Raw genomic sequence first — 15417 nt, 5'->3', positions numbered from 1 at the left:
TCCATAAATATATAAATTCGATCCTTGTGAAAATTTTGCGAATTCCTGTTAGCTCCGTCGTCATGAGTAATTCCTGAGGATATATTTTTGCCATTTTTATGCATCACTCATTATTGTTTTTTATTGATATATTTATTTAAAATATTGCTGATACTTCATTGGCTCTATTGATAACCGAAAGGCCAGGATACCCTCAAATATTTAACATCAAGATTTTTCATTGTTTCTAGTTATTTAAAGCCTTGATTATCGTCCAAGTGAAGATACTAGATTATAACGCATTCATATGGTGGAAACGTAAACCTTAGAAAGGATTTGACTTAAAAAAATGAAACAAGGAAACATGCAACGTATTAGGCACAACATGGCTACATATGCTAGTTTTTAATTAGTGGCGTCGTTAGCTTTTTCTTCATTTTTGCTTTTTATCTCTTAATCTTTTAATCTTCAATAATTTCGTCTCTATCTCTTTATTTATGTAGGGACATTCTCCCCTGTCTTTTTCTAGGAAGCATATTTGAGATAGATTATTTGGCCCTTTATATTATAATTTGGTGTTATACTTTATATTCCAAAATATAAATGTCTAACTAAAACATTATTTTTTATTAAAACTTAATAATTATTTTTCATTTCAGATGATTAACAGAATGTAATCGACTATCTTCATCTCACCTCTAAAGATTTTTTCTTTTTGAAACGAAGGAAGCTCAACACATTACAGTGAAGCATACAAAAAACATAGAAACATAAAGAGCTACCAACAGAAAACACTCAACTCTTGGTCTCTCCATCACTGTCATCAGCCTCCCACAAGATCACAACCATGCCATGCTGTGTAGCTCAACTCCGTCCGTGTGTGAATTATCTCAATACTCGCTTTTTCATTCTTAAAGATTCGTGCATTGCATTCCAATCAGATGTTTCAAATCACTGCAAAGAACACTATCATCCACACCCTTTGCCTTTGTTGTCTATCGTGCATGCCACGCCAACTCTCAAAGAGTTCTTTCATGGTTTCAGGAATTACCCACTCTCGACGAAGTGTCCTCAACCACTTGCACCACATCTGCCATGTAATCTCACACCGAAGAAATAAATGTTCATCAGATTCTATTTTCTTGGTACATAGTACACACATACTATCACTCCGAATGTTAACTCCTAACTTAGTCAACCTCTCCTTGGTGTTCACTCTACCAACTAGCACAAACCACCCAAAAAGCTCAATTCTCGGAGGTACAAAACATTTTCAAAGGGAGCTCGTGAAGCTATAGCTCGTAATCTCAACCGCCAGTGTCTCCGATTGTATGGCCTGGATCACAAAGCTAGTTGAAAAGACACCTTTATTTTCAAATTTTCACACCATATTGTCCTCCCGACCAGCTGACAGCTTCACTGACCTTAATCTCTCATGGAGTTGATGGACAAGTTCCAACTCCCATTGGAACAACTCCCTCCTCCATTAAAAATTCCATATCCATTCTAGTCCATCCCAAAAACCACAATCCCCAATGACAACCCCTTGCTGGTTTGAAATAGAGTAGAGCCTTGAAAAACTCAGTTTGAGAGCACTATCTTAAACCCAGTTATCTTTCCAAAACTAGGTTTGTAGACCATTTCCTACATCCATTGCCAGGCCGTTAACCACTTTATCTCGAATCTGTAGTTCTTTTATATTTAGCTGACATATATCTTTCCAATGCCCTTCTTTTACTGGTAGATGCTGAGTTGTTAGCATTACATTCGGGTTCAACTTGTTGCATGAATAAACTATCTTCTTTTACAGTGGACAATCTTCTTTTGAAAACCGCCACCACTATTTAAACAGGAGCGTTGTGTTTCTCAACACTGCATCACCTACCTCTAAGTCCCCAGCCTTTTTCTCACCTCTAAAAGTATGATATTCTTTCTTAAAGGAATATACTGAATTCACAATACTAATGTAAGTATAAAAGTGTTTTTTGTAAGTACATCCCCCCTTTACTTGCTCTCTCTGCAAGTGTGTTACGAGTTTGGACTTCCAAAACTCACAAGTTCAGTGTTAAAAGAAATAGTTCGACATATTCACCAAGGTCGAGATCTCTTAGAGATATCCATACAAAATCACAAACAAAATAAAATAAAAATAATTTGATTAGTACTATATTAAAATGCTAAAATATATGTAAGTGTTGTTGGACAAAAAATTTTATCTTAAAAGACAAATATACATTGATAGGCGAGAGGTAGTATAGATAAATTACGGAAAATTTAATGATTTCTTTAATTATTAATTATATGTATGTCAAATTTGTTGAGTTACATCTCAAATAGTTTCTGAAATTTACGAAATATATCAATTTCGTTCCTGATTTATTAATTGTATTTTTTGTGTATTTGAAATTGAAAAGAATGTACTTAATCAGTCTTTTACTGTATTTCTAACCAATTTTATTGTCGCCGGCAATAATGTATCAGTGACATACCACGCTAGAGCAGGTAACGATTATATGAACTCGCAATTAAAATTTTTTCGATCTAATTTGGTCTTTTATTCTTCTTTTTAACCCTAATTACAATAATACTCTTCACCATTTTTTTTCTTTTTCTTTTGCGTTCACTATCATTATTTTTCTTCTTCTTTGCTATAATTAATAATTCAAAAACAAAATTAGTAAATCAAAGACAAAATTAATGCATTTCATAAACTTAAGAAATTATTTTAAGATTTAACTCTACAAGTCACATCTCTCCACTATAAGTAGGTGTAAAATCCATATTGTATTAACCTTACGTCCCATCTAATGAAAGATAATAAATTGACTCTTAAATCTTAATCTGAAGTAAGGTAAATACAAATAAAATAAACAATGGTATTCATGTACAAACAGCGTTCGATCTTTTTCTTTTCTGTTGATTTTGATTTTGGTGTCAGCACCACCGCGGAAAGCTGATTTTGTGTCAACCCATGATACGAGCATATTATAATTTTTGTAAATGATATCGAAGCATTTGGAATGCCTCACGCACCGAAATGATAAATTATTTGACCTGGCTAGCTAGATTTTTTTGTGCAATCTGCTATAGATATTATTGCTTGTTGATTTGTTGTCATGAGAGCCTGAAAATATCTATCTCGATTATAATAAATACGCATCCAATTTCTGGAATAATAATCCACTCTCAGTAATTCATCAAATTCATTAGTGTATGCATGTGTCTTTGCATTTTATTTCACTTTCGCTTGTGATGTGAACTTTTCAGTGTATATGTATGACTACCGAAATATTTGAAAAACGATAAAACAATCCAAATCAACTTAAAATTATTTTTAAAATAATATATAATATTAAATATTATAAATATATAATTTTAAATATTATATATATAAAATTATAAATATTAAATTAAATTAAATTAAATAATTTTAAATTATTATTGTCTCTTTAGTGTTATTGATATGAATGTCGCATGTTCATGTACACACGCGTAGAATGTTGTAATTCAGAGTAATATAATGATGTGATGATTTGATTTTTAATTTTTTTGTCATTATTATTAGAACTAGTTCATGTATTTTACTAATATAGATAGATGCATCTCAAAATATGATGAATTTGCAGAAATATTAGGAGCCTAATAAGTTTAGAAAAGAATATTTTGGAGAATTAGTATACTACTCCAAGATTTAACGAAGTTAGCTTACTTAGTTTTCAAAAGTATTAAAATTATTAAAGATTTGTTTTGGCTAACAAGTGCTGTAATAAGGGTTTTACTTAGGAGTTTTGTTAGGTAGACAATAATTTTTATGAATAATGTAAATAATAGATTTTATAATTGAAATAAAGTAAAAAAATATTCCACTCTCAAATTATCCTCTAAATTTTAATATTAAGATAACTATTCATATACCTAATGAATTGAACATTTATCCATTATTAACTATGCATGAGTAAATCGAATAAAAAAGAATAACTATTCAATTAAAAATAATAAATATAATCATCTGCATACCTATTAAATTGAACATTCGACATATCTATTGTTTACATTGTTTAATATTTTTATTGTCTATCTATACTTTTTGTTTAGTTAAAGTTATTACAAGTGAATTTTTTATTTTTAAATAAATATTCAATTTAATTTTTGTTTAATTTTCACAAAAAATCTATGCAGCTTCTAATAAAATATAATAATTTATTAACAACGCAATCTCTAACCGATCATTTTTTGAGATATGTCAATTTTTTTTACTCAAACAACGAGTTTATCTTTTCAATTGAGGAGAAAAAATGACGAGGCCCCTCAATTCCAAAAGAAATTTAATAAAAATCGATTTTTTATTTTATTTTAATAGTACCATATAACATGTATATTTATATATTCATAATGTATTAATATGAAGCTGCATATTCAACAAACTAACCGTGAATGAGAGAGGCAATGAATTAGAAAATGAATAATATTAGAAAAATAATAATTTAAAATTATTTTATTTAATTTAATATTTGTAATTTTATATATAATATTTAATATTATCTATTTATCTTAGAAATAATTAATAAATATAAAATAAAATAATTTTAAGTTGATTTAAAATAACTTTTTCAAATATTTTCGTTAGAATTAGATAAGGTTAAACAAACTTTCTTCCGTCGCCAATGCATATCCCTAGAATTTGTATTTTTGTGACTGATCGAGCTTCTTGTAATGTTGTCACATATCCAATGGAGAGAACCAGAGAGATCACGATCGAACTACCTTTGTTTTATTTTATGCTTAGACGTGAACTTTTATTATTATTATTATTATTAAATGAAATTAATCGATTATTTAAAAATTATCACGCTTGCATTGTAGCCGTTGAATTTAGAAGACATGTACCTATGTAGGACCTTCCCATCACTTTCTAGGTCCCAATAATGCTCCTATACTGAACCCATTATGCATCTCTCTCTTCTTTGGAATAATATAAACATATATTTTTAATACTCTATACGAGATTATGAATTAAAGTAGCATATACATGCATGCCTGAGTTTTCCTGTAATACGGAATAAGACTCATCAGTGTCATGCATTAGACAAAGAAACTTTCCCAAGTCACCATAGATAACTAAGTTGAGTATATTTAACGAAACTCTCCAAAAATATTTATAAATTTGTTCCATCTTACTGTAAGTCTTATATTTACTTATTATAATAAAATTTTATATACTTTTTTAGCAATAATTGCACACATTATTACTTTCTTAATAACACTCCAAGCTTGAGGAAAATTCAACATCCCAAAAATAGAGACATCCTTTGCCGCCACATAAAGACTGTCGTCATTCACCTCCGGCCAAAACTCAGTGCCGAGATCACGTTAATGAAACCCTTATCAAAAATTCTTTCAAGAGAGATGAATCAAGATTTGTACGTCCCCTTTCTTCATGAAAAGGGATACAATCAGCCTCCCATACAATTCTTATTTTTATTAGATCCGACCCATAATATAACTCGGTTACCAACAAATAATAATGGTTTACAATGTAATCTTCATATGAACACATCTTTATGGTAGCGATGGAAAGAGAGACAAAGACAGAGAGATTAAGATTGAGAAGAAGAGATAGAAACTGAAATAAGTTTTAATATTGTATTTGGTGTAAAATGGGTGACAAAGATCGAAATAAAAATGAAATTTTAATTTAATTTGCATAAAAAATAAAATTAAAATTAATTAATTAAAATAAGAATATTTTAAATATAAAATATTATTAAAGTTTCAGTTTTTATTCTAAAAAATTTCAGTCTCTATTTTTCAAAAATACTAAAATATTAAAATTTTAAAGATAGAAACTAAAATTTTAATACAAGTCTCTAAATTAACAAATATGATACTAAGTCTCAATCTCCTAATATCCAGTGGCGGAACTTGAAATAAAATTTTGGGGGGGCCACATAGAAGATAATTGTCAAAATGCTTTTGATATGGATTCCATTTAAGATAAGCTCGTCTAATCTCATTTCTCTGGTTTTGGTGATATTGCCAAATTTAAAGCCGTTTTTCAGGGTCTCGTTCCAAAAAATTAAGGTCAAACTTATCAAATGTAACTTTTTGAACTTTTAAAAGTTGTATCTCACTTTTTTCGCGATTCATTAAAGTAGAAAAACTATCTACATGTGTTGATATTGTAAAAATTATATGTTCTCCTTCTTAAATATTAGTCTTCCTCTTAAAAAATGCATCAATTCTTTAATTTTTCATTATTATTTTATAATAAAATTTGAATATATATCCTGTAGAATATGTAAAGAAGAAGTTAGAAGAACAAATATTAAAATTTATAATATTTATTGAATTTTTTTTATCAATTTATACAAATACAATAATATTAATACTTATTGAATATTCAATTATTTTTTATCATATAAAAAATTAAATTAAATAAATAGTAAAATATAAAATAATATTAAATTAAATAAATAAAAATATCTAATTTTTTATATTTAAACTTAAAGGTAAAAAGAGTGTTGCTTATTAAATTTATTGGGTACTTTAAGTCATAGTAAAGTATTTAAACCAATTGAATTATTTTTTATCTTTTGAAAAAATACTACTAATTTTTGTATAAAAAATTTGGGGGGCCGTGGCCTCCCTTGTCTGAACTAAGCTCCACCACTGCTAATATCTATTCTAATACATCAAAACAAACACTAGCCATGTAATCCTCGTTGCGGACAGCTGCTGCCCGGGGTGAATGGCTGTACGTCTTCGGGTAAAGAATGTCTCTACTGTCTGGAATATTACTTTAACTTAAGCTTCAAGTATTCTTAAGAAATTTTTGTTCACAATGAATAAATATAGGATAGTAGGATGTGACAAATTTGTAAGTATTTCAAAATTTCATTCAATAAAATTTTCATAGAGCTCCATCGAATACTTTGTCAACTAAGTAGTGAAATGTTCCCAACCACACATTAATATTGGTGAATAATGACTCTAATTATTAACTATATTTATTCTCTCCTTCAAACATGTCTTATTGTATTATATATACCATACAACTTGATGTCTTGTATATATCATGGATGGGTAGGAATGAATACGGAGTAGTCCTTCTGCTATTTGCCTTTATTATTTGTCTTTCGTCATGAAAGAGTTAAAAAGTGTTATTTGTAACATAAAATTAATTATTATATATTTTTATATAAATATATTTATTATTTAATTTATTTTTAATATATATTTTATATTAATAACTAATTTTAGTGACTAATTTTTTAATGTATACATGGTACAGTTGAAAAGATTATATCTATGGGAGTTCATATTCCTTCTAATAAATTGTATTCATTCATATTTAGATCTTGAACAAATTCTTAAATGTTCACAAAATTGTTATAAATATTCCTATGACGTCCAATTTCTTTCCTTTTCTCGATAACTACTCAAAAGGGTATTCATGACTCATGAGTAGTAAATTTATGTTCGAGCATTTTTCATATGGAAAACAAAAGGTCATTAGGTGTTTGGACGAATTTTTTTAAAAGAAATATTTCTTCTGTTATAATCACTTATTTATTCTTGTTCTGATGTCGGTAATATTTTTTCGATGTGTAGTTTAATTGTTTGTCATCTAAAACCTTTTCCATAGAGCACATGGCTGGAGTTGAAATGGTAACTCAGAAGTTCTTCAATGATTATAGTTGGAATCGAATCAAGGACAGGTGAAGAAGTACCTACAAAAGATGTATATAAGAATTCTGAATATAAAATGTTAGAATTAAGAACATAAAAATATAAGATATGATATTAATTTGTAAAAAGTTCATAAATTTTTCTTTAATGAGAGATAGAAAGTGCTTTATATAGACATTTAAGTTGGTGAAAAATATTGATGTTACAACCATTTGGTCATTAAATCAGCAATAATAACTAATAAAATCGTTGATTACAAACTAAAAATGAATTATAATTAAGGCAGAATTATAACCAATAATGAACAATTAAGTCGAATTATAATTCTTATAGAGTAATTATCAATTCTCATTTGGGAGGGAATCATTTTGCTATTTGAGAATTTGGTGATCAATCAGTGTTTCATAGGTCGTTATTTTGAGAGTCTGAAGATGGCAAGGGATGACTCCTACTTTCCTTGTCATACACCGAAAATGTCCCTCCATTCGTGAAACCTTCGACACACGATTTTGATGGTGTTCACTGCGCCACTCGTCGCCTTGGCCCCCCCTAAAAACAAATAAAGAAACAACCAACAAACTAGTATAATTCCCCACGCATGTGTAAAAGAAGGCAAATAATGATTGAAGAGAGTGTTCAATATGCCAGAAGATACACAGGCAAGAATATGGTTCATATTTTAGTAGGAACTATAATAGTGAACAGAGTACAACTTAAAAAAAATGGAAAGTACAGAGGAGGATCTAATTAGATATTATCATTCATTATTAGCTAAGAGTCTAACACTCTTAACACGAGAAACGTACAAAAAATTTTACCATGGACTCCAACACAAAGATATTAGACACCATTGATTCTCATGTACATACCAAAACACAAGTAACATACCTATAAGCTATAGTTACCTATATTTTCCACCTAGCTAGCACAAAGAGTCATTTATCAGCGTATCACAGCACAATCGCACTCATGAATTCATCAGCTTCAGCCTACGCTTAGCTTGGGTTTTCGTTCTCCATCAACCGGGTCTGCAATTCTGTCGTTAATTAATTAATCAACTAATTGACTAATTAATCAGTCCTTCATACTCACATCACCCGATGAGAACAACTCACGGTCCATATCCGAAAATTGCAGCAACTTCAGCATAAGAACCAGTAGAAACTTTCACCAATCATTCACTAATCACTATGGTGACTGTGGTAGCAGTGGCGATTCATTATGCCAAGAAAGCACAACATCTTGCAACCCATCTTTCAAGTCCCTCCAATGAAGCTCCTCAAACTCGAAACCACCTTCAACCACTCTCACATCCACCATCAGCAACTCACCCTCTACAATCTCAAGAACCTCGACCACCAACACCACCTTCCCTTTCCTCAACCCAATCGCTCCGTTCTTTCCGACCTCAACCCTAAACCCTAAAACCCCGCCAATTTCCTTCACCTTCGCCTCTACCACCTCTGCCTTAGCATCTGAAGTAAACCTCTTCTCCCTCCTATTCCCAAAGGACGTCGTTTCAAACAACCCCCTCAAGTCCAAACCCGAAGACAGAGAAATGATATCAAACGCATTCATTCCTTTATTGTTAATCCCTTTGCAAGAATTCTCATAATAAGGATCCGAGCCGAATACACTCTCCTCGGGTTCGGGTTTTAAATATTTCTTGAACCATGAGTTCTGGTAGAGAGCTTCTACGCTCATGCGGGTTTCCGGGTTCGGGTCGAGTAACCGGTAGATAACGAAACGCGCAGGTTTCGATATCCACTCTGGGAACCGGTAATCTCGACGGGAAATCTTCCGGCACATCTCCGGAATGTTTGAGTCGTTGAACGGGAGGCTTCCAGCGAGGAGATTGTAAAGGACAAGGCCGCAAGACCACGCGTCTGCCTTTGATCCGTCGTATCCGGCGGAGTTTCCACGGCGGCGGAGTATCTCCGGCGCGGTGTAAGCCGGAGTTCCGCATGCGGTTTGTAGGAGGCCGTTGTTGAGCTGTTCCGGAAGTGCGGAGAGGCCGAAATCGGAGACCTTCAGGTTTCCGGCGGCGTCGAGGAGGAGATTCTGCGGCTTAAGGTCTCGGTGCGCAACGCCGTTTCGGTGGCAGAACCGGAGCGCGGAGACCAGCTGCTGGAAGTACCGCCTCGCCGCTTGCTCCGGAAGCGGTCCGCGGCGGAGGATCTTGGCGAATAGCTCACCGCCAGCGGCGAACTCGACGACAAGGTGGATCTTGGTCCTGGTAGCCATGACCTCGTGGATCTTGAGGATGTTAGGGTGGTCGTGGAGGCGGCGCATGGCGGCGATCTCGCGAACGATTCGTGGCTCCATGGCGGCGTCCACCGTCTTGGATTTATCAATGATTTTGACTGCTACGGTGGAGCCATCGGAAAGCGTGAGCGCCTGGTATACCTTGGCGAAGCTTCCGCGGCCGAGGAGGCGCGTGAGCTGGTACTTGCCGAGGATAGTGGTTGAGCGCGGTGAAGTTTGCGGCGGTGTTGGTTGCTGTTGCGACTGCAATGGCGGTTCCATGGTTTCGTGCTTTATTTATTTATTGTTTTAGCGGAATGGCTAAAACGGTAAAACACCCACGGGACAGAAATTGGTGTCTATGAGGAATTAGGTTTATATAGACAGAGGGGAATGAATGCTTTGGTTTGTGAAGAGTGTAAGTGAGAAAGTTCAATTTGCCTTCAACTTGAAATAACAAATTGACGAGTGATTTTTATGGGGTTTATGCCTATTTTTACTCAATTTGTTGCATTTTAAGCTCGTCGATGCCTTTTTTTAATTATTTTTTATTTTATTAATGGCATGTATCAAGCAGGTAAGGAATAATTTAATTAAAGGAAGGTAGAATATACGTTTAAAATTTGTCAGAGAGATATTTTGCTTATTAGAAAATGATTATTGGTTGGCGTTAATAAATGGCGGTTAGCGTAGTTAGCAGCCGTTGAAACTTGGGTGTGGAAGATTGGTTTTGGGTATGGGGCAACATGCACACTATCTAAGGGGTATTCAATTTGATCTCATTCAGTTGGGTAGGGTTTTGTTAACTCAATTCGCAAGATAGAGTATAGATAGAATTTTTGTGCAGATTGGACAGGATGTGGGTTGAGTTTCAATTCTATTTGACTAATTAGTATCATGTACATGTATATATTATATACCGCCATGCTATACATCTATATAATTTTGTATTTAAGTTCATTTAAGTTGGCCCAACACTAGAAAAAATCAATACAATTAAATAAAAGGTAAAATACACGCACCCAATACATATAAAACTACTCTTGTCCAACACTTCTTTTTCTCTTCTTCTTCTCTTCTCCTCTGCGCTTCTTCTTTTTCTCCCGCGCTTCTTCTTCTTATTCTTCTTCTCACGCTCGTTTACGCACGGAGCTTCTTCTTTTTCGCCTACTTCTTCGCGTTCCTCCTCTGCCTCATTCTCATTTTTCTTCTTCTTTTTCGTGTTCCTTCTTCTTTACGTGTTTTCTCTTTATCGTCATTCTTTTGTTGTTGTTGTTGCTGTATTTTTTTATCTTTTCTTTCTTCTCTCTGGTGAAGAAGTAGTAGAAGGTGAGGAGAAAGATTTTTAAATTGCGCAAAACAGAAATAAACCGAACATGTTATTATGGTGAAATAATTGTATAATACTGAGTGAATGGAACATTATCCATTATATAAAATCAAATTCGAACAGATTTCTGCATAATGAACCGAAACACATACTCATGGTGAAACAATTGTATAGTACTGAGTGAACAAAACATAATCTATATCAAATTCGAACAGCTTTCTGCATAATGAACCGAACGCGTACTCATGGTGAAACAATTGTATAATACTGAGTGAACGAAATATAATCCATTATATAAAATCAAATTCAAACAGCTCTGCCTATAATTTACAGATTATCAATTCAATTTAATTTAATTCAATACACCTCCATCCATTCAATTCAAATTTAATTCAATTCAAATTAGCAATTGCATTCCATTCAATTCGATTCAAAATTGAATAATCCAAACTTCATCAGTTTGATTTATTTAAGAAGAATAATCCAAATCGCTCTCATTCAACTGATTTGAAGTTGAGTCATTCATTGTTTCGATTCAGAAGTGCAGATCGAAGGAGAAAATGAAGAAGAATAGGAAGAAGATAAATGCAACGTAACCAGATCGAAAGAAGAAAACGAGAAGATGAACGTGACTAGAGGAGAACAACTAAGGCAATACAGATCAATAAAGAAGAACGCGAGTAGAGAAGAAGAAGAAAACGCGAGCAGAGAAGAAGGTTTATGTTGAGCAAAGCTTTAGGTTGCAGCACGTTATATGTAGCACGTGTGTGACAAATGAGTGAGGGGGAGGGGAACGTGTCTGGCCAATATTGCTTAGATAACTTGGATAACTTGGATGCATTTTTTACATAGATGTAGAGCATTATCCAAAAATATATTTTAAGTGAATGTTGAATCAAAGACCTCTCACTAAATACAAAAGATCCTTAGCTACTAAGAGAAGATCATTAATTGATAATTTAATACTTTTTTTTACATAAAAGTCAGTTTTATTTCAAATTATCATCAATTTATATAATAATATTTAGGGTTAAAAATAGGTAAGGTTAGGGTTGAGATATTCTCAATCCGTAAGTAGGATAGGGTTGAGTTTATATAAAAATCTCAACCCGTGGGTAGAGTTAGGGTTGGCTCCAAACCCTACCCTACCCTACCCATTATCACCCCTAATTTTGGGCCGTCAAGGTAAGAAATGGTTTGGTAGTTTGTTTAGCTACGGTAAGTAGACAAAAAATTCGATGGTCCTATAACGTTTGATTTATTAGATGATCTCAATAATAAAATATGTTTTTTAAGTTTTTAATAATTGTTAAATAATTTTTATTTAATTTTAATTATAAATTAATTTTTATATATTATTTAATTATAAAATATATCTTTTATTTTATAAATTATTATTTTATTATTCATCTATCATATTTATTAACAAATAGAAACAAAAACAACAACGAAATAGATCTTACATTACTTATGACCTCCATATATATTTTGGCAATACGAATCATGAATTTTTTATTCTTTGATCCGTTACATCAGGACAATCATGATATTCTTTAAGATTTGAGACTATGTTGATTATTAATTTAGAAGATAATATTTCATATAATATTTTAAATTTGGAAGATAATTTAAAATTTATATTAGATTATATTTATATTTTAAGATATTTATTTATTATTTTATTTTAAAATAATTTTTTCGATTGAACCACAATTAGACTAATTAGACCAATTAACCAATAAATCAATTACTAAAACGGTTCAATAATCGGTCTAATTCTTATAATCATATTTTTTACATAAATAAATTTTTTTATTTATTTTGGTCAGAAAAATTGAAAAAATTTTACTTCATAGATTAATATTTAAATTCGTTTTTAAAAAATCATGTATCCTTTAAATTGGCTTCTTAAAAATTAAATTAGTTATATTAGTTTTTAAAAAGTGAATTGTAAATCAAATTAATTTTTCTATCCATTAGATAATAGCATGTCACAAAATAAAAGAATACCTCTAAATGAGTCTAATAATTTTGTGTACATTAGATGCACGTATTTTTTTGAACTATTATATTTTATTAAATAAAATAAAAAAATGTTATAAAAGGAAAATCTTAATAGACTTTATAAATATAGAATATATTAATATATACATATATAAATATAGAAATTATTTTTAATATAAAGAGAAATATGATATTTTAGTTAAATACTGATATTTGAAGTATATTACAGTATTGTAAATGTGTAAAAAACGCGATACAACACGCAGCAGATGTGTTGCTGCAGCTTGACATATGTTCAACATGCACTCTGTATGTTGAATCTCTATTTATAAAATTCATCCACTTGTAATTACACCAAATAACTATATTTTCAACAAAAATACTAATATTATTTTCAGGATCATATAAAAAAAAATTAGCCACATAAATACATTTTAATACAAAATATTTTTAAAATAGCAAGTGTAATTTTTATTTTAAAATAAACAAATATAAAACATATAAATACATATAAAAATATATTTTATTTATTAAAATTAATTATTATATAGTATTATTTTTAATTAAAAATATAAAATAATTAAATTATTTTATATTATTAAAAAAATAATTAGATTATTCATTAAAAAAATAAAAAATATTATAATAACTAATTTTGTTAAAATTATATTATTATATAATACATTTTATCCAAATATTTGTAAACATGTATTTTATATAAAATATTATATACACGAAAATGTTGATCATTTTATTTTTTAAAACTTTTAAGCAAATATTTTTAATTTTTTTTATTTATACTCTTAAGAAATAGAAATTGAAAACAAACATGATTTTCCATTTTTTTAAATAAAGATAAAAATTTATTTCTACAATAAACAAAATTTATGGAATGCTATCAAAGTTATATAATTATAATTAATATTTTTATATAATTTAAATTGAATTCACTTTTTTTTTATTTGTTATAAATATTATTTAGTGTGGCTCATTTGAGATTTACCGAAAAGATAAAGAACTGTTATACAAAAATCTATGAAGATCACAAATTAATGTGTATATATATGTAAAAGTTTTTAATCATAAGTGCATTTATATATATAATCTTTGAAAATAATTTTTTTTATATTTAAAAAATAAAATAATTTTGTTTATTTTTTACTTTTATATTTTAAGAATATAAATAAAAAATTCAAAAACATTGATTTAAAAGTGTAAAAAATAAAAAATCAATATTTTATATATAAGATATAATATATTAAAACATATATTAATATCAATGGATATAGATTTTTTTTTTTAACAGTAGCCTGCTAGTAATGGTGGTGGTGGTTATTACAAGAGCATGGACCAAAGAATATAGAGTAAATTATAGATTTTGAAAGGTTAAATACTGTTGTTGCTATTATTATTATTATATATAATAATTAATTAAATTTCTTGTATGACTTTGGAGGTATATAAAATTGGGATTTGAATTTTCTAAATTTTGAATTTTATTTTAGATGATAAAATATGATTTATTATCATTTATTTTATAGGTGAGACTAAAAAAATATAAAAAAATATTTAATGATAAGAGATCTCACTTTATCCTCTAAAATAAAAATCTAAAATTTAGAAAATCCAAACTCATAAAATTATGGTGTAATGTGTGAGTATGATGAAGTAATTTACTATAGATCTTACAAAAAATGCCTCTGTTTTTTCTGTTTTGTTTTAAAACTCTCTAGTGATATTAGAAAATATATTATTATATAATAGTTTAAATAAAATATATATTTATAAATATTTAGATAACAAATTATGTTATATAATAATATATTTTTAATAAAATTAACTATTATAACTTTTTTTATTTTTTAATGAATAATTTAATTATTTTTAAATAATATAAAAATAAATTAATTATTTTTAAATAATATAAAATAATTTAATTATTTTATATTTTGTAATTAAAAATAATATCGTATAATAATTAATATTAATAAATAAAAATATTTCTGTATGTATTTATATATTTTATATTTATTTATTTTTATACTTGTTATTTTAAAAATATTATGTATTAAAATATATTTATGTATGTATAAATGTATATACTAATATGTTCTATATTTATAAAGTCTACTAGTATTTTTATTTTATAACATTTTTTTATTTTTATTTAA

The 15417-nt window shown here is 29.4% G+C and overlaps 1 protein-coding gene across 1 annotated transcript; it reads right to left on the bottom strand.

The window, feature by feature from the left end:
• Positions 1–8381: 8381 nt before the first annotated feature.
• On the bottom strand, positions 8382–10374 carry LOC130947312 (CBL-interacting serine/threonine-protein kinase 4-like). The gene has a single exon (XM_057875978.1). It carries the CDS (start codon positions 10192–10194, stop codon positions 8857–8859), a length of 1338 nt encoding a protein of 445 aa, XP_057731961.1. The 5' UTR covers positions 10195–10374; the 3' UTR covers positions 8382–8856.
• Positions 10375–15417: the final 5043 nt, after the last annotated feature.

This window comes from Arachis stenosperma, chromosome 9 (genome assembly GCF_014773155.1).
Source record: "Arachis stenosperma cultivar V10309 chromosome 9, arast.V10309.gnm1.PFL2, whole genome shotgun sequence".
NCBI classification, from domain to species: domain Eukaryota; kingdom Viridiplantae; phylum Streptophyta; class Magnoliopsida; order Fabales; family Fabaceae; genus Arachis; species Arachis stenosperma.
This window is presented reverse-complemented; position numbering and strand designations above follow the sequence as displayed.

Bases quoted from the DNA above. Each gene is read 5' to 3' on its own strand.
- LOC130947312 (XM_057875978.1), bottom strand. From the start codon at position 10,194: ATGGAACCGCCATTGCAGTCGCAACAGCAACCAACACCGCCGCAAACT.